The 19,197-nt window shown below is 40.6% G+C and overlaps 1 protein-coding gene across 2 annotated transcripts in view; it reads left to right on the top strand.

Annotated features, from left to right (window-relative positions):
- Prrx1 (paired related homeobox 1) overlaps positions 1-19,197 on the top strand; it is a 66,789-nt gene that overhangs the window by 42,718 nt on the left and 4,874 nt on the right. Inside the window, exons 2-4 of one of the 2 annotated variants that reach the window (XM_021169301.3) lie at positions 10,315-10,490; positions 14,337-14,518; positions 18,213-18,284. In XM_021169301.3, the coding sequence (XP_021024960.1) occupies positions 10,315-10,490; positions 14,337-14,518; positions 18,213-18,267 (413 nt within the window). In that variant the 3' untranslated portion in view covers positions 18,268-18,284. The remainder of the gene's footprint in view (positions 1-10,314; positions 10,491-14,336; positions 14,519-18,212; positions 18,285-19,197) is intronic. The other variant, XM_021169292.3, reaches the window with a different exon arrangement.

The raw sequence follows: 19,197 nt of genomic DNA, 5'->3' as shown, positions 1-19,197 counted from the left end.
AACAGCAGAAGAGTATCCCCCAGTGGGTGTCTGGGACAAAGTGTGGATTTCCTTATGCTCTTTTGGGTCTACCACCACGTCTTAGTTCCTACTGACTTTTAAAGCTTTTGTGAGTTTTGTTTTGTTTTGTTTTGTTTTGCACCCAGCTTCATCTACACACGCACCAAATTTGATCAAGCTGTAGTTACCATATCGGAAATGTCTTCCAACTTCCCCTGCAGTTATTTTTGTGATAGGATGGCTCATTACCAACAGGGAGCAGAGGACAATAAGAAAGAACAGCACAATGGCTTTCACTAGTCCATTTCCAAGGAGAAATCACTTCAGTGATGATAGCAGCACAGGCAGGAGCAAATGCCTTCTCTGAGTCCCACTGGCTGCTCAGGATGCATTCCTGAAGGCCTGGGGCAACCTTGACACCTAAGTCCTTTCCTCTATGCCATTCTTTTGAAAACAGACTCAGAGAAGTGAAACCCACTGTCCCCAGTCACAATTAATAATGGGGAGGGCTGCAGGAAAACACGGTTATCTTGGTCTCCAAGCTGCTAAGCTTTCTCCTCTGCTGCACTATATCCACCTCCATTAAAGTCAAGTGGATCTGATCAAGGGTTCTCATTTCGTACTTTGTTATTCTTTCTTCTCTTTTAATATTTTCCATAGAGAAACTGAGGGTAGTGTACATATCTAAAGCTAGATCTTTCAAAGTCTCTATCAAAGAGAAGGTACTCTATCCAATAACTCAATACTTGTAAATTATTATTATTATTATTATTATTATTATTATTATTATTATTATTATTATTTGGTGGTGCTGAAAATCAAACCTAGAGCTTTATACACATTCTGCACAGATCCTGAAGAAAGTTAGAGTTCTGGTATAGAACTGCACAGGAAGGTTTGTTTGTACTGGATTCCCTCACGAGTTCTGATTGGAAATGCCTTAAGACACATCTTGAGAGTTAAAGCACAGGAAGTGATATAGATTGTATTAACATTTTTTTTAATACTATGGAAATACATTTGCCTTTCAGATCCAAAAATAAAATATAGAGATGAGAGATGTAAAGCAATACCAACCATGTTTAGGTACTTCACAGTTTTTAGGGCTTTCTGTTTCAAAGGAAGGTTGTCTGTACTGAGAAAGCTAAACTTTGAGACTGTATGCAGAGCCAGAGGCTCACCTCTAAAGAGCCATTAAAAATAAATTTCTAAAAAAGACATGTGTGTGTGTGTGTGTGTGTGTGTGTGTGTGTGTGTGTTTGTATGTGAACACTTGTGCTTGTGAAGTCAGATACCTGTGGACATGTGGAGGCCAGAAGAGGGCAACAGATTCTATGGAGCTCAAGTTATGCGTGGTTATGATCCCCTGATGCGGGTCCTGGGAACTCTGGTCTTGTGCAAGAAGAATCCGAACTGTTAACCACAGAGCCATCTCTCCAGCCCCACCCCACCCCACCCCATCCCCCTTTCATGTCTTTAGAACACTCCTTTTTCCTCTAAAGAACAATCACACTTTACATGTTTTAATATCATTTTTGTAAGACTTAGATTAATAACTAACAAAATTAAGCCAAATACAACTTGATGGTAAAGAAAAAGGCACATGTCTAATGTTACCACACCGTATGGGCCTGGCAGCTCTAAGATCATCATTGACCAACAATGACTGAATAGCTGCATATTTGTCAGAGTGGATGAGATTCAGTGATGGAGGACCATCAAAGTACCATGATGCTAAACCTGGCTTTGGTCATTGTGATACATAGCTAAGCCCTGTTTACATTGCAACAGCGTCTCCAGTTCAGTGGTGCCTGGGCCACTTATCAGGGCACATATTAGAAGGATGCTGTCCCAATTTCAGTTAAAGCTAAGTGTACTCAAAGAAATGCTAATGAGCACCACAGTTGTGTTCATGCATTTCACAGGTCTGGCAACCTAAGCAAAACAGTTCTTAGTGGCTTTTGCAATTATACCTCCCTTCAATTTTCTAAAGGTTACAGGGCCCGAACCACACAAATCCCATTAAAGTAAGTAGCTGTTGTGCAATATAAATTGCTTTGAAAACATTCTTCGATGCCCATAAAGTGATCAGCGGTCTGCACTTCAGATCCGCTTGCCTGCCATGATTTCAACCCAGAGACAGACGATGAGCTTTGATGTGGTGGTTGGTTTCTGCTACCGAAGTTGGCATTTTTATCTTCTTGCATCAGATTTCTTCCCAAATTGATGTGACTCAGGCATAGGGAACACATTTTTACTGCGATTTTCTTCCTAAAATATATATTTTACTGTACCTTTAAATTACACTGGGCTGACCCTTGATCTTGGACCTCAGAGGTTCCTTCTACTGGATATAGCACAGCAGCGGGTCAGAGACTGCATGGGGTGCAAGGCCTTAGTAAGTAGGGGGTGCCATAGCTGTCTGGTCTTGGTGCTTTCTGCTTTCTTTACCCTATGGTCTAGTGAAATGTCAGCAGCCTCATACAGAATACAGACGGAATTTTATGCTACAGCCAGGGTGAGTGTTAGTGGTTTCTTTCCAACCCATGTAGGTATACACAATTTATCTTGCAAGTGTTTCTGGTCCCTATTCCAATACCACCAACACTCCGACCCACTGAAAACACTACTCTTTTTTAGCATTTCTGACTCATATGTGTTTTCTGATTATTTAAATTGCTCATTCATCATCTCAAAGATGCTTTTCACATAAGATGAAACCAAAGGATTGAGCTCTCTCCATTAACAAAGAAACACCCATTCATGATAAAAGTCTTGGAACGATCAGGAATTCAAGGCCCATACCTAAACATGATAAAAGCAATCTACAGCAAACCAGTAGCCAACATCACAGTAAATGGTGAGAAGCTTGAAGCAATCCCTCTAAAATCAGGGACTAGACAAGGCTGTCCACTTTCTCCATACCTATTCAACATTGTACTTTAAGTCCTAGCCAGAGCAATTCGACAACAAAAGGAGATCAAAGGGATACAAATTGGAAAAGATGAAGTCAAAATATCACTTTTTGCAGATGATATGATAGTATATATAAGTGACCCTAAAAATTCCACCAGAGAACTCCTAAGCCTGATAAACAGCTTCGGTGAAGTAGCTGGATATAAAATTAACTCAAACAAATCAATGGCCTTTCTCTACACAAAGAATAAACAGGCTGAGAAAGAAATTAGGGAAACAACACCCTTCTCAATAGTCACAAATAATATAAAATATCTTGGCGTGACTCTAACTAAGGAAGTGAAAGATCTGTATAATAAAAACTTCAAGTCTCTGAAGAAAAAAATTCTAGAAGATCTCAGAAGATGGAAAGATCTCCCATGCTCATGGATTGGCAGGATCAACATTGTAAAAATGGCTATCTTGCCAAAAGCAATCTACAGATTCAATGCAATCCCCATCAAAATTCCAAATCAATTCTTCAACGAATTAGAAAGTGCAATCTGCAAATTCATCTGGAATAACAAAAAACCTAGGATAGCAAAAACTCTTCTCAAGGATAAAAGAACCTCTGGTGGAATCACCATGCCGGACCTAAAGCTCTACTACAGAGCAATTGTGATAAAAACTGCATGGTACTGGTATAGTGACAGACAAATAGACCAATGGAATAGAATTGAAGACCCAGAAATGAACCCACACACCTACGGTCACTTGATCTTCGACAAGGGAGCTAAAAACATCCAGTGGAAGAAAGACAGCATTTTCAACAAATGGTGCTGGCACAACTGGTTGTTAACATGTAGAAGAATGCGAATCGATCCATTCCTATCTCCTTGTACTAAGGTCAAGTCTAAGTGGATCAAGGAACTTCACATAAAACCAGAGACACTGAAACTTATAGAGGAGAAAGTGGGGAAAAGCCTTGAAGATATGGGCACAGGGGAAAAATTCCTGAATAGAACAGTAATGGCTTGTGCTGTAAGATCGAGAATTGACAAGTGGGACCTCATGAAACTACAAAGCTTCTGCAAGGCTAAAGACACCATCAATAAGACAAAAAAACCACCAACAGATTGGGAAAGGATCTTCACCTATCCTAAATCAGATAAGGGACTAATATCCAATATATATAAAGAACTCAAGAAGGTGGACTCCAGAAAGTCAAATAACCCCATTAAAAAATGGGGCTCAGAACTGAACAAAGAATTCTCACCTGAGGAATACCGAATGGCAGAGAAACACCTGAAAAAATGTTCAACATCCTTAATCATCAGGGAAATGCAAATCAAAACAACCCTGAGATTCCACCTCACACCAGTAAGAATGGCTAAGATCAAAAATTCAGGTGACAGCAGATGCTGGCGAGGATGTGGAGAAAGAGGAACACTCCTCCATTGTTGGTGGGATTGCAAGCTTGTGCAACCACTCTGGAAATCAGTCTGGCGGTTCCTCAGAAAATTAGACATAGTACTACCGGAGGATCCAGCAATACCTCTCCTGGGCATATATCCAGAAGATGTCCCAACCGGTAAAAAGGACACATGCTCCACTATGTTCATAGCAGCCCTATTTATAATAGCCAGAAGCTGGAAAGAACCCAGATGTCCCTCAACAGAGGAATGGATACAGAAATTATGGTACATTTACACAATGGAGTACTACTCAGCTATTAAAAAGAATGAATTTATGAAATTCCTAGCCAAATGGATGGACCTGGAGGGCATCATCTTGAGTGAAGTAACACAATCACAAAAGAACTCACACAATATGTATTCACTGATAAGTGGATATTAGCCCAAAACTTAGGATACCCAAGACATAAGATACAATTTGCTAAACGCATGAAACTCAAGAAGAATGAAGACCAAAGTGTGGACACTGTGCACCTTCTTAGAATTGGGAACAAAACACCCAGGGAAGGAGTTACAGAGACAAAGTTCGTAGCTGTGAGGAAAGGATGGACCATTTAGAGACTGCCATATCCAGGGATCCATCCCATAATCAGCTTCTAAACGCTGACACCATTGCATACACTAGCAAGATTTTGCTGAAAGGACCCAAATATAGTTGTCTCTTGTGAGACGATGCCGGGCCTAGCAAACACAGGAGTGGATGTTCACAGTCAGCTATTGGATGTATCACAGGGCTCCCAATGGAGAAGCTAGAGAAAGTACCCAAGGAGCTAAAGGGATCTGCAACCCTATTGTTGGAACAACATGATGTACTAACCAGAACCCTGGAGCTCTTGTCTCTAGCTGCATATGTATCGAAGGATGGCCTAGTCGGCCATCAATGGAAAGAGAGGCCCATTGGACTTGCAAACTTTATATGCCCCAATATAGGGGAATGCCAGGGCCAAAAGAATGGGAATGGGTGGGTAGGGAAGTGGGGGGCGCTATGGGGGACTTTTGGGATAGTATTGGAAATGTAATTGAGGAAAATATGTAATAAAAATATTTAAAAAAAAAAAAAAAAAAAAAGAAACAAGACCCTAAGTCTTTTCCTGTGCCTGGATCTGGGAAGACTTGCTATAAAAGGTTTATTTCTCCTTTCGTATTTAAAATTACCCAGAATCAAAGACATTCCTGACCTAACTAGTTGCTTTTCACTATTAAAAAGAATCATCAGAATCCAGGACTCACTGAGCCCTTTGGCAGTGGAGGCTCTAACTCTTGGTCCTGCTTTTATATGACAGTATAGGGTCCATCCTTCCAACATTTATCACCAGCACCTCTATGCTGCCTGTATCTCTCTCGTAGCACTGATTGAATGCACAAAGTCAAGAAAATGCCCACACAGAAAGAACTGAATTGAAATTTTAATTAATTAATAAATTAATTAATCAATCACTTTACATCCCAATATCAGCTTCCCCCCTAACCACCCCCACAGGCTCCCTCCTCCACACTGGAGGACTAGTGACATCCTCTCTCACTGAGGCCAGACAAGGTAGCCCAGTTAGGGGAATAAGATCCATGGACAGACAACAAAGTCAGTGACATCTCTAGCTCTAGTTGTAGTGGGGCAAGGACTCACATGAAGACCAAACTGCACATCTGCTGCTATATACGTTTAGAGGGTCTAGATTGGATTGTAATTTTTACATAGTATTTGATAAAATAGCAACATATATATGGATATTTAGAAAGGGATAGGTCAATATGGACGGAAACTATTGGTCAAGTCTTAACACAAGAAGTTAAACGTGAAATGTGCTTCCTAGGACACCTTGATTTTAATGTGTTTCTTAAAATGAAAGAGAAGTGTGCCCATGTGTTCCTGGGGAAATGATGGAAGGCAGGGGTGTTCTGTTGAGTGTAAATAGCCACAGGTATTTAGGGAGGCAACTGAGAGAGAAAGCACTGGACATCAGACCTAAACAACTACTAAAGATGCACATATGGACACTTGGGCAGCAATAGTCCATGACACATTGATTCTTGTTCACAGACCTGCCTTATAATATTTTTATATCAGCTAGCATGAGAAATCATTTCCCGTGAACCATTTCCATGACTAAGTCCGCTTTCCTTGCTGGTGTCTTTGTGGCTTTCTTTTGTACAGCATGCATTTGCACTTAAGAATGGAATCAAATTGGCTGTCCTGCACCCACCCCCCCACCCCAGTTCTATCTAGAGATCTCAAAATGTCATTGTTATTTGGGGCAAATCACTTTGTTCTGCTCAGTCCTTACCTCATCTGCAAAATGAGCGGGATAGATTGGGGAATTTCTTGCATTGTATTTGGTGCCAGAACCTTAGGCTTTCAAGTGAGACTGCACCTGTCCTTTAAGCCAGTTTAGTCATTCACCAAGAAAGTAGCAATAACTGTATATTTGTGAGGCATTCAAATACCAAACCCGTAAAATCCATAACTACTTTGGATTTACATATGGCCTCTTTTCGTAAAAATGTATTCACAAGTCCTGGTTATTCCAATCTTAGTAAATCCCAATCCCTTCAGGATGCCTAAAAATGGGGTCCATTCCATCAGCCAGTTGAATATTAGTGCCTTTCAATCATGTAGTTTGAAATTAGTCTTCACTGTAGCTGGCCAAGAGGAAGGCTAACTCTCCTGCTATGATAAGCCCTCATTGTGTTTTCCCAGAGCCCCAAATCTGATAGATGGATTTATCATACGTTTTTCAAGTGTCCTGAATTTGTAAACTTCAGCAGAGTTTATTTACCCTCTCCTGCTGTGGAAGACACTCTATCGGGTCCTGTTCTTCAATGGTAGGGAAACCTCTCAGGCTGTGAGCAGTGAGCAAAGACAGATGAGCCAATGAATCACGCGCTGCTCCAGTTGCCCCTCTGCCTACTCAGTGTCTCTTTCCATTTGACGTGGGGTTTGAAGGACATTTGCCAGAACCAGACTCCTGGGACCCTTGTGATTTTCATGTCTTTTCTCACCTTCAACATGATCTGAACTGATGTTTTCATTTGTTTAAAAAAGACCAAGAACATTCACTGGGAAACTCTTGCTGGAATCACTTCAGATAATCGTTGCTATTTATTCAGTGTCATAAACTGTAATCCTTCATTTCCCTTACTCCCACATCAGGGGAATTGGTGGTTTTATAGTGGACAGTCAGTGGAATTTCAATCAACAGTGGGAAATCTCAAAGAACTACCAAGAGATGATGGGGCAGGTTGTAACACTAAGAACAAGACATAAAAATACTCTTGATCTTGATCAGAGCTTGGCAGTACAAGAAGAGACAGGATTACAAGACAGAACAAAGGATATGGAACTTACGGTTTTGCAGGAAAAAGGAATTCTGGGTGAAGAAAAATCAAAGTATTTACTTAACCTGGTGTTTTCTTTATTTGACAAAAAATAAAATAGTAACTTGTGGTCTGATTGTTCTCAAATTTAGAAAAGTATAGAAACTAAGGACTTTTGCAGATTCACATTTTATAGAAACATGACATTCATAATAAGGTATTGTCTCAAAGTCCCCGAAGACCAAGGGATAACTGAAGATCCAGGCACATGAAACTGTGTTCAAGAGCTCTAGTATGAAGAAGATAAGAAAGAACAATACATATGCTTCCAAACAATTGAACAGGGAGGAGACTGCATATCCTAAAGGATGTTCGGTCCCACATGTTTGAATTACAGTGTTGATATGATGGTCAGTTCATTTTTCTAATAGGTAGGTGATGCCAGTCATGTTAGCTAGGATGTTCCAGGCCTGGAGAGATCTTAAAAATTATAATTTAAATCAAAATGAGACTGATCTGAGAGTCTCAGCACAGCATGACAGATGCTCCATCAGGGTGCAAAAGCATAATGAAGAGAGAGGATTAATGGAGCTCTTGCATCTATTAATCAGGAAATGATAGTCAACTCCTGTATCCACCAATCAGGAATGATAGTCAACTCCTGCATCCACCAATCAGGAATGATAGGCAACTCCTGCATCCACCAATCAGGAATGATAGGCAACTCCTGCATCCACCAATCAGGAATGATAGTCAATTCCTGCATCCACCAATCAGGAATGATAGTCAACTCCTGCATCCACCAATCAGGAATGATAGTCAACTCCTGCATCCACCAATCAGGAATGATAGGCAACTCCTGCATCCACCAATCAGGAATGATAGTCAGCACCTGCATCTGTCAATCAGGAACAACTTCTTTCTTGGAGAAATTGGATAAGATCTTACATGTTTTTCTACAGAAACACTTTCTGAGGACAAGAGACATTTTGTGTTTCCTGTGGGGGAAAAAATTAGCCAGTGTTTATTTTAACTGGGTCTTTAATTACCAAGGACAATAAATATACAGTGTCTGTTCTAAGTCCTGGAGGAGCCTAAGAGGGAAGAGAGATAGCACTCTCCACCATCAGACACCTAGAGAGCTGCTCTGCAGGAGTCTCCAGTCTACCCTGCACTTTGATCCCAAACATAAATGTAGAACAGGCTCTAATTTGTTACTTTGTAATGATATTACAGCTGAAGTGGCTGTGGATAAGACAAGTTGATTCTTGCTGGCAGATTTGTTGAGAGCTCTGTGTGGTTTTACTCATAGGAAATTGATTAGATGTGTTAGAAACAGAGAGCTAAGGGCTCTTTTTTGGCTGGGCTGTGGTGGTACATGGCTTTAATCCCAGCATTTAGGAGGCAGAGGCAGGCAGATTTCTGAGTTCAAGGCTAGCCTGGTCTACAGAGTGAGTTCCCGGACAGCCAGGGCTATACAGAGAAACCCTGCCTCGACAAACAAACAACAACAACAAAAAGAGCTCCTTTTTGTTAAAAATGAGCAAATATAAAATTTTCCCTTTATCCTCATCTTTATTCCTTGTGATTTACTTGCTATTGAGCCTCTCTAGACAGCATGTGCCATAAAAGAATGTGTATGACCCATATGGGCTCTGGGAATACAAACCTCTGAGATAGTTATTTGATGGTGGTATTAACACATCTGGTCAGCCACTTGGTTTCCAGTCAATTATTCTTGTATTGGGGCTGGGAGGGGTTTCAGGACAGGTTCACGTTGCTCTCTGATGGGCGCATTTTGCTCTCTGAATGATGGGTACATCAAAGTGGCTTTGGGATAATTCAGAGCTAACTCAAGAAGAACCTCTGCAGGTAAAAATTCAGAGATGTGATTTTGTTTTTTCTGAAGGTCCCTCAGTCCTCAAGACCCTACATCTCAATATGGGATGCAACTGTTTCAGGGAACAGCTCTTCATTCTTGTATGTTCTTAGTAATGGTTGCTTGGGTTCCTGATACTGTTCCTGGACCAAACCTTCATCTAAGCTAAATCCTGACTGGGCAATGGCAAGGCATGGAGGTTTTAATGAGTGTTGCTCTGAATCGGCCACTGCCTTTAAGGAATGAAATTTAACATGGAAACCTTTCTGATTTGGTTTGAACAGTCTCTTTTCTGTATACTGTGCATTTGTGTCTGTGTGTCTGTGCTATGGAGAGAAGCTGGTATAGTTTGTGATGAAATTGCCTAAATGCACATCATAGAGTGTAAGGGAGTGAGGTAAAATAAGACCTACTTTTCTTTCCCCGTCTTTGGTGAAATGCAGAGAACATAGAAAAGAGTGAGACTATTCCTTTAGCCCTCTTTTACCGAACAGACTTCAATGAGCTGCAAGTGACATTCTTCAGGCAATCATCTCAGGTCTAATCTTATATAGAAATGCAGTAGTAAGGCTCCAGGACTGAGAAGGATTCTTGGCCCTTGCTGGCATTTGTATAAGAAAAATGGCATTTGACTGTCGTACTTTGCTAAGGACATGAGCAAACGAAGCAATCTCTCATTATAGATGGCAGTAAATCCAAGCCACCTGGGACCTCTAGAGTGACCTTTCTTTCTTATCACCATTTTCATTCCAGATGACCAGTTGAACTCCGAGGAGAAGAAGAAGAGAAAGCAGCGGAGAAACAGGACAACGTTCAACAGCAGCCAACTGCAGGCCTTGGAGCGTGTCTTTGAGCGGACACATTACCCGGATGCTTTTGTTCGAGAAGATCTCGCACGTCGGGTGAACCTCACTGAGGCCAGAGTGCAGGTAACTTAGGCTTTGAGTGGCAGGCACCAAGCATGCCCTCCACAGTGACACATCGCTGAGCATTGTTTATGAATACCAATTGTAGGTTTGGGGCTGGAGCTCACACTGATATGGGTCATGAAAGTAAAGTATAACAACAGGCTTCATATCTTTACTGTGCTTCTTTGGGTAGAATGGCATCTTAAAAATCCAAGCCGAATACCTTTAGGAAGGATGGAATATGCTGTAGAGAAGGGAAGGCTATCTCCTTTCTCTGTTGTGAACTTTCTATATTGTGTTTGATATACTACTATCCACTGAAGGCTTGCCTCTGTACCGCCAGCTCTCAATTTAAATCCTAGAGTGGCCACAGATAACTCTTCCTCACATAAGCCTTCCTCACCAGCTTGGGAGAATATATATATTCATCTGTGGCCCCAGGGAAATGAGGACAGAATGTTGAGGATACACCTTTGCATCAGCAGTCAGGGCTTAGATGATGCACCATAGCAGCATAGCATAGTTCTGTAGCATCATCATTGATCCTGTTCTGATCCTGTTCTCCTTCTCCCGCTATCCTCACAGAACTGATGTTAACCTCAGTGCACACCACCCCAGGCTGCTTTTCACACAGTGCTATGAACTCCCTCCACCTTCCTAATCCTCTACATCTCTATTTCCCAACTTCCACCTGCAGTGAAATGACATCTGCAAATGAGTAACCCACACAAGAAAGAAACAAAGAAACAAAGAAAGAGAGAAGAAAGAAAAGCACATCAAAAAGCATGCTCTTAGTTTGGGTGTTTTCTTTTTCCTTTCTATTTACTTTGATCTTTTGGTTTTTATTTTTAACTTTTAGAGAGAGAGAGAGAGAGAGAGAGAGAGAGAGAGAGAGAGAAAGAGAGAGAGAGAGAACATAAACTTAAATAGGTAAGGCAGTAGGGAGGATCTGAGAGGAGTTGGAGGAAGGGAAAGAATATGGTCAAATATATTATAGGTAAAACAATGAAATCAAATGAACTAATATCCCCTAGTTTCCCACAGTACCACTTCGTTGTAGTGCTCCGAATTTTAAAAAAGAAATATAGGTTGTGTGATGGTGAAAATTGTTTTTAAAATGCAGAAGGGTAGCCTTTTGAGTTGGGAGATAAAGCTTGACCAATTTCAGTGGTTGACTGTCATGCATGTACACACATAACACATACATATGCACATACATACATACACACATGATAGGAGACACAGGAAAATGCCATCTATGTATCACCCATGTCTATTGTATATCTTTTTTTCCTCTTCTTTCCCACTATACTACAAAGCAATTCCTCTATTGCTGGGAACATATTCTGGGTGAGTGGCACAGAATTGTCCCTCTGTGAGTTTGTTATTTTTCCTTAAACTCCTAGCCTTTTTCAGACCAAAGCAATCACTGGACTCTTGGACTCCATATTCAGGGCATTTGTCATAACAGGGCATGTACTGTATCAAGTTATCTGTGGGTCTAGTCCTCTTCCTGTATGCTAAAGTCTTCCTTCATGGAGATAAGTTTATTCATCATTGCAAAATACATTTCTCTCCCTTGCCTCAAATGCTTATTGAGCTACTGCAGCTTTTTTTTTTTTTTTTTTTTTTTTTTTAACTTAATTTGATTTGTTGGAGATAAATAAGGCACTGGCCCTCTTATTAAAGGTACCATTGCCTAGAACAGAGAGAAGGTGTGCAGGCCATTGACTGATGATGTCATCACAAGATGATTCCCACAGTAAAGGGATCTGAGAGTATGGCCCATAGAGTAGAGGAAAGAATGATCCACTCTACTCTACCCTGGGAGCTACCTGGGAAGAGTACCCCAGTATTACCTGTGTATTACCTGTACAAGTCATCGAATCAACCACAAGACCGAGTAACAGGCAAATTAAATAACAGTTTGAGGATAAACCCTTAGTGTAGTAGAGCTGGCATTTTTATCCAATTCTTTTAGACCTTAATGTCACATACCTTTCACTATAACACTTCATAGAGGAAGTGGTGGTAGAATAAAATCTTGGGTTTGAAATCTGGGCAGAGAGCAGGAACACTAGAGGTAGCGTGAAAGTAAGGTGTCACTGGATGTGGTGGACACTCATCTACTGTGTTGTATCTCTGACAGGCATAAGCCTAAGACACACTAAAAAACAAGTGTGGCTTTACGAGAGAGCTAATTCTTGGACAGTAATATATTTTGTGTGCGTATTAAGAAATTTTCAGTTTAGTTTTCAGTAGGAAGGTGGTAGAGGGTATCAAACAAGGCATCAGTTGCATTTACACTTAAAGTGGTAACTCTAATGGCAATGTGTTGTTCGTATTACAAAGGAAAGTTCTGAGGACTGGGCAGATAGGGAGGAGGTGTCTAAAACCACCTTTGCTGATTTCCATCCAGGCCCTGCATGCTGCATGATTCTATGGGGGGCAACAGTCACATGGCATTTTAGGTAAATCTTGTCCCCTAGAGCAATTTATTCCCATCATACTTTCTAAAAACTTGACCAAAAATATTTGGCTTACATATTTAGATAGAGATACACATCAGGCTTTAACAAACTTTGAACTGCTTGAAAGCAGTCAATAAGTCCTCGCCATCTCTTTCTTCCCATTTAGTACAAGGTCTGCACTCTAATGAGCACTGCATAGAGCATTCTTGAATGAATATAATGAATGAATAAAATCACATTGCAGTCTGGAAGAATTGTATGGTCACGGGCTAGATACCCTTCAGTAAAAATAAATGCAGTTATTATTAGCATGAACTTCAGGATTATATTTCACTGGACACATTTCCTCAACTTTAAAGTAGAAATGATAAAACCCAACATGCAGAATTATCATGCTAACTAGAAATACCATAAGTCACAATGCTGGCTACTAGTCCTAGTACCAATTTAAATAAGTTAAGAGTATATAATTAGGTGTTGCAGATCCTGTCTGGCTATGTACATCCTTTGAGATGTACAAATAAGTGTCCTCCAAGTGAATTCTCAGGGCTAGTGCCTGATGTGTGTGTGTCTTTTCCTCCATGCCGAGACTTCCTTTATAGAATGTAAATAGGTTTCTCTGTCTGATTCAATATGGTAGAAGTGCTGGGACCTTAAAGCCAGGACCCAGTGTACAGATCCACGCTTGAGGAGAGAGGGATACCCCTAAACATCTATTGTCCCTTAGCCTTGGTCTACAGGCTTCCATTGGTTGGGCCAGTTTATTGGAGCACCCTTTAGTGGTTCTTTTTCTTTTGTTGCACCTTCACTCCTATGGTTTTTCCTGCACCTTTTCTATGGATAATTTTCCTCTTAATCCTTGCCAGAAGGTGTGGGGAGATAGAGAGTTTTCTTTAAAAAATGAACACAATGGAAGCAGATAAAAATTTTGAAGAATCTTTAAAATGCCAAAAAAAACCCTATTGTATCCATTGCCAACATCTAAGGAAATTCTAATTTTATTGAATATAACTTCAACAGGGTTTATAACCAACATTTTATTGTCTTCTGGAATGTTCATAGATTCCCATCTCTGGATTCTTAATTACTACAAGTATTTCATGGTCCTTTTGTGCCGGGCCTTTCATATGCTAAGCTCTACCCCTGAAGCATTCCACAGATACAGAGGTTTAACTCTAAAACTCATTGCCTGTGGGAGAAGGATAACACTGCAGGATTTCTATGATTTTAAGAATGGGTCTAGACTCACCCTGTATTTTTCTTGAGAGGGCATTATAGAGCAAAAAGATCAACCAAAGTTTTATTCATGTAACCTATTGCTGTTGTTGTTGTTGTTTGTTGTTGTTGTTCCTCCTCTCCCTCTTGACGTCTTTCTCCCCTCCCAACAATCTTCTAGGTGTGGTTTCAGAACCGAAGAGCCAAGTTCCGCAGGAATGAGCGAGCCATGCTGGCCAATAAAAATGCTTCTCTCCTCAAGTCCTACTCAGGAGATGTGACTGCTGTGGAGCAACCCATCGTACCTCGCCCTGCTCCCAGACCCACCGATTATCTCTCCTGGGGGACAGCCTCTCCGTACAGGTGAATGACTGGCCCACTCTCTCTTGCTCCACTTCCACACGCTTCCCAGCCATCCACCACTCTCAAGGCTGCTTTTGCAGCTGGCTGACATTCCTTACTGGGTTTACCTCTTCAGAGACATTCAACTTGCTGGCATCCACACATTTTTTTTTCCAGGAGATTTCTAGTTGCCCCAGGAGCAGGGTTTGGGGCAGAAGAGAGAGGGGCAGCCACCAGCAGTCTCCTCCTGGACTCAGGAATTCTTGCCAAGGTTGCAAGACTGGGAAAGAATATAAATGAACAGATCCTTTGTAAACTGTGCCCGATGGCCCTCTTGGAACCATTCTGGAACAAAAGTATCCCATTTAAGACACATTTGCTGTGTTATGGCCAAGAAGGGAATCAACGTGTAATTGCTCCAAGTGTAGGACTAAAGGCACTCTTCACAATAAATCTGATTTTGAATGAAAAGGAAAGGAGGAAGGCTGGAAGGGAGAAGGGGTGAGGCAAGGATGGAGGGAGGAGGAGGAGAGAAAGGAGTGAGACAGGAGGGAAAAGAGGAAAAGTCAGCAACAGAGAAGCTCATTTTAATCACTTTTATGACCCTAGTACTTTGTTAGGGGGAAGGTTTTCTTTAGATTCCCAGTACTTCCTACTTCGTTTGTACTTCTTATGTATCCCAATCTCTCTCTCTCTCTCTCTCTCTCTCTCTCTCTCTCTCTCTTTCCTGTGATATGCTTTAAATAGAAAAGAAGAATACACTAAACTTTTATATTAAGAAGGAATCATTTACTGCTGGAAATAATAGATGACTATTTCAATCCCTATCTGGAGACTTTCGCCCTCCATTCATGGTGCCTTTCAGAAATCACAGGTTGACATAAACACACCTAGGATTCCTGGACTGAACTTGATCAGGCTAGTATGCCTTTCTTTAAACCTTGGAGAAACCCAAGTCAAGGCTATTATATATCCTGCCCAGAAGAACTATGCTCACATTCATTTTTCTATTGAATGACATCTGTGCATCTTTTTAAAGTTAATTCTTGACCTATGGAGGGATTTAAAACTGGTTACAGGGAATTGGGCCCAGATAAAGATGTGAAATGCCACATTTGTGAAACACAAGTGCTTTGACACACTTGATAGGTGCCACTAAATCCCAAAGCCTCATCTAAATGCTCTCTCAGGTCCAAGTAAGTTCTTCAGAGAAACATCATAGATGCATTTGGAAGTTTTATACACACCCCTGTGAACTTAGCCTGAAGCAGCTCTGATCTCAATGATAGGTGTCTGTGTCTGTAAGAATGAGAGAAACCGATGTGTGTTCTGGGTCTCCATTGGCCCAACCCTTGTGGCCATGTCTATGTTACCTACTTGATATTTAGATGCTTCTCCTGTAGAACTTACTAAGAACACATTTTGGAGACTGTTTGTGTATAGCATATTCTATAATATTTTAAGTAAGAGAAGGACTGTTTTCCCTACAACTATTGGTAGTCCATAGAGTCAGTGAACAGGAATATGGGTATAGTTCAGAGATGGTGCATTAAGATCTCTGGTTTGAATTGCGTCTAACCAGGAAGTATGGCTCCTTTTACTGCTTATGTCTTCCTTGGGATTTTTACCCCAAGCAATTAACCATCCAGATAGCTGTCATGTGGTCCCTACTCATGGAGCTGAACACAGCATACTGCACAAATGGAGATGAGATCCTTCCTGAACTAGCATCAAGTTAGGCAATCTGAACCAAAGAGACATGCCCCAGTGTGGGCATCTAGCAGGAACTAGTAACATGGGGGTTTGGTGTGCCTTTTGGGGAAGTATTCTATTTTAATTGAAAAAATATAGAAATTCTATTTTGAAAATCCACTCATAATGTCACCATTTTGATATAACTAGTTAGTTCATTTTATGATTAGAGTCCATTATTTTATATAGGGATAGTCTTAGTGTATATATTATTTTGTATTATGCTCTATCATTTAAAACTGTGTAACTTAGTACTTTTTTACTCATTTCGTGTATGCATTTATTTCTCTTATACACAATGTTTGTAAAAAAAAAAGCCAATTGAAGCAATATAGAACCTAATTGTTCATATTTTGTATGAAGAATAAAACTAATATCCAATATAAGTAAAAAAAGCAAAAGTTTAAGGCCACAATTTAATCAATGATATGTTTCTTTGACATATTGTTAACTGAAGTGTTTTTAATCTCATTAATTTCTGAAAGTGTCAAAGACTATTCTGTTACTTGGGGATGTTTCTGCTATGTTTAGAGTCAAATATATTATGGTTTTACATTTTGAAACTTGCTAGGAAACATAACTGTTGTTGAGGAAATATATATATATATATATATATATATATATATATATATATAAAAGCAAGAAATAATGAAAAGCAAAGGCGATGACAAACCTTGTTGTTTCTGTCAGTACCATCATGTCAAGCTAGTACCTCACATGAGATATTCATTAAAAGATCTTTCTCTTGGTCAACCTTTAGAGCGCTTCTGTGTGATAGCTCTATTCTTGCTCTGGTTCAAAACAAGAGGAAACCAGACACTTCCCCAGGTTTAAGTCTCCAGCAAGCAGAGTTGGAACAGTACTTTTGGGCCTGGTTTCTACCCAACTCATTGGGCTGCATGACCAGCCTATCCTATTCAAATTTAACATTGCATTGTATTGGAAAAGCCAAAATGTATACGATTGGGAAACTATCTAAATTCTACTTCGTGGCTCAAGCATTCTTTCTTGATCTGTCTAGAGCTGAGGTCTCCATCCTAGGGTGTGGCATCTTAAGGCAATGGCTTACATGGCTAGCTCATCAAACCAGGGACAGAGAGTAGACTCTTGTCAGAGAGAATGGTTTTCTGACTTCCATAGCTTGTCTCAGGAGAACAGGAAACCAAGTCATAAAAGCAGTTATTTGCCTACGGTCAGAATCATGGGCTGGAAAGTACCCTCTGTCCCCTTTGCTTTTGCTGGATGTCTTTGCTACTGAGTGTAAAGATCATATAACAGTTATATCATCTGGACTGGGGAGGTTTTGGAATGATACTAATGATTACATTAGGACGAAGGGTATAAACCAAGATTGTCTCAGGCAAACCAGGACATTTGGTTCACTCTAATTATAGCTCATCATGATGACATCACTCATTCTCTTGAGCACATTAGGTGATGACATCAGACAGGCAGCCAAGGTACTAGGGGAAGCAATGTATTTCTTAACATGAAAACCACTTTCCTGACAGAGGTTGTTATTTATCTGTAGCTAATTGAAGCAACCATGTCTTTGGGACATAACCCCACTTCTTAGGTGAGAATCATCTTCTTTAAGTGATTTATGAGAATGGAAATACACACCAACTCTAAAATGATCAAGACTCACTATCCGTACACGGTCATTACCTCGTGAGTAGTAAGAATCAACTAAGTTCTATACAATTCTTTGAGATGAAGTTGCCAAGAGACTTTTCCCTAGACATCATAGTTCCTACAAGAGATTAACAGTGAATGGCTTGTCTCTGTAGTACTGGTCAGGAGTGCCAATTGTAGAGGGAGGGCTGGACTTGCATAGTGGCAAGGGAAAGAGGCTGATTCCTCTTGTACAGTGCCCCTCCCCTCTGGTGGTCTTGGTCATGGTGCTGCTGACATCTGCTCAACGCATTTGGCTCATTTCTCCCTTTCACACTTTCAAAAATAGATCTTCGTCCCTCCCAAGATGTTGTTTACACGAGGGGCTTCATAACGGATTCTAACGGAAGACACTGAAAAGGTAACTTGTCAGATGGGCAGGAGGGTGGCTTCTGGGGGTAGGGCTTAAGGGGGAATTAGGGTTTTTGTTCTTGTTTTTGTTTTTGTTTTTGTTTTTTTAAGAAACTGAGGCAAGGCATTCTAGAAATGCAAGCAGTGTAGGTCTCCATACGGGGAATTAAAAGTCAGGAATGTAAGAAAGCCTGCCCAACTGAGGGAGTATAAGAGTTGGTAAAGCAGCCTCCCTCAGACACAGCTATGTTCAGGAATCACTGGGCTGAGCCTATGAAGACTCTGATCCAATAAGTCTAGTATGGGGTTGGAATTCTGCATCTCTCAGTTGTTCCACTGAAGTCATTCTCATGGGAATTCCATTTACAAACTTTGACTGGGGTGACTTCAGATATCAGAGTATGGGCCAAGGGTCTGACTATGTTATTATCCTGATTCTGTGGTTTCTCAGGCCAGTACCATAGTTGATTTATCTTGTAACTTAATATTTTAAAATAGAGCTAGATATACCTTGCCTATGGTATGTCTCACTAGGGAGTTTGGAACCCAGGGATAAACAATATGGTATGTATACTCAACACTGAGATCAGAGAAATGCAAAAGATCTGGTGGCAGTCGAGAGATATTTCTAGAAAGAAAAGTTAAACATTACAGAGGGATGGAATAGAACAAGCGATGGGAACCAAAGCCTTACCAATGAGAAGTGGTCCCATGTGTCCACTTCGAGAAAGTCAAGGCTACATTTTAAAACTCAGCTTCTGCATTTCAATTAGAAGCAAGACATGATGATTTAAGTTGCACAGGCATGCCTCCAAAGGCTTTATGGAATCTCTCTTTAGAAGTAAGTTTTCCTAGGAAGACTGAAAATTTTCTTAGATGACACACACATACCTCTATTGCTCTTGCCTTGACAAGATGACAAA

Source organism: Mus caroli, unplaced genomic scaffold (assembly GCF_978045245.1).
Source record: "Mus caroli unplaced genomic scaffold, Mus_caroli_1 scaffold_1, whole genome shotgun sequence".
In the NCBI taxonomy this organism is placed as follows: Eukaryota; Metazoa; Chordata; class Mammalia; order Rodentia; family Muridae; genus Mus; species Mus caroli.
The sequence above is the reverse complement of the archived record's forward strand: the minus strand, read 5'-3'. Positions and strand labels throughout refer to the sequence as shown.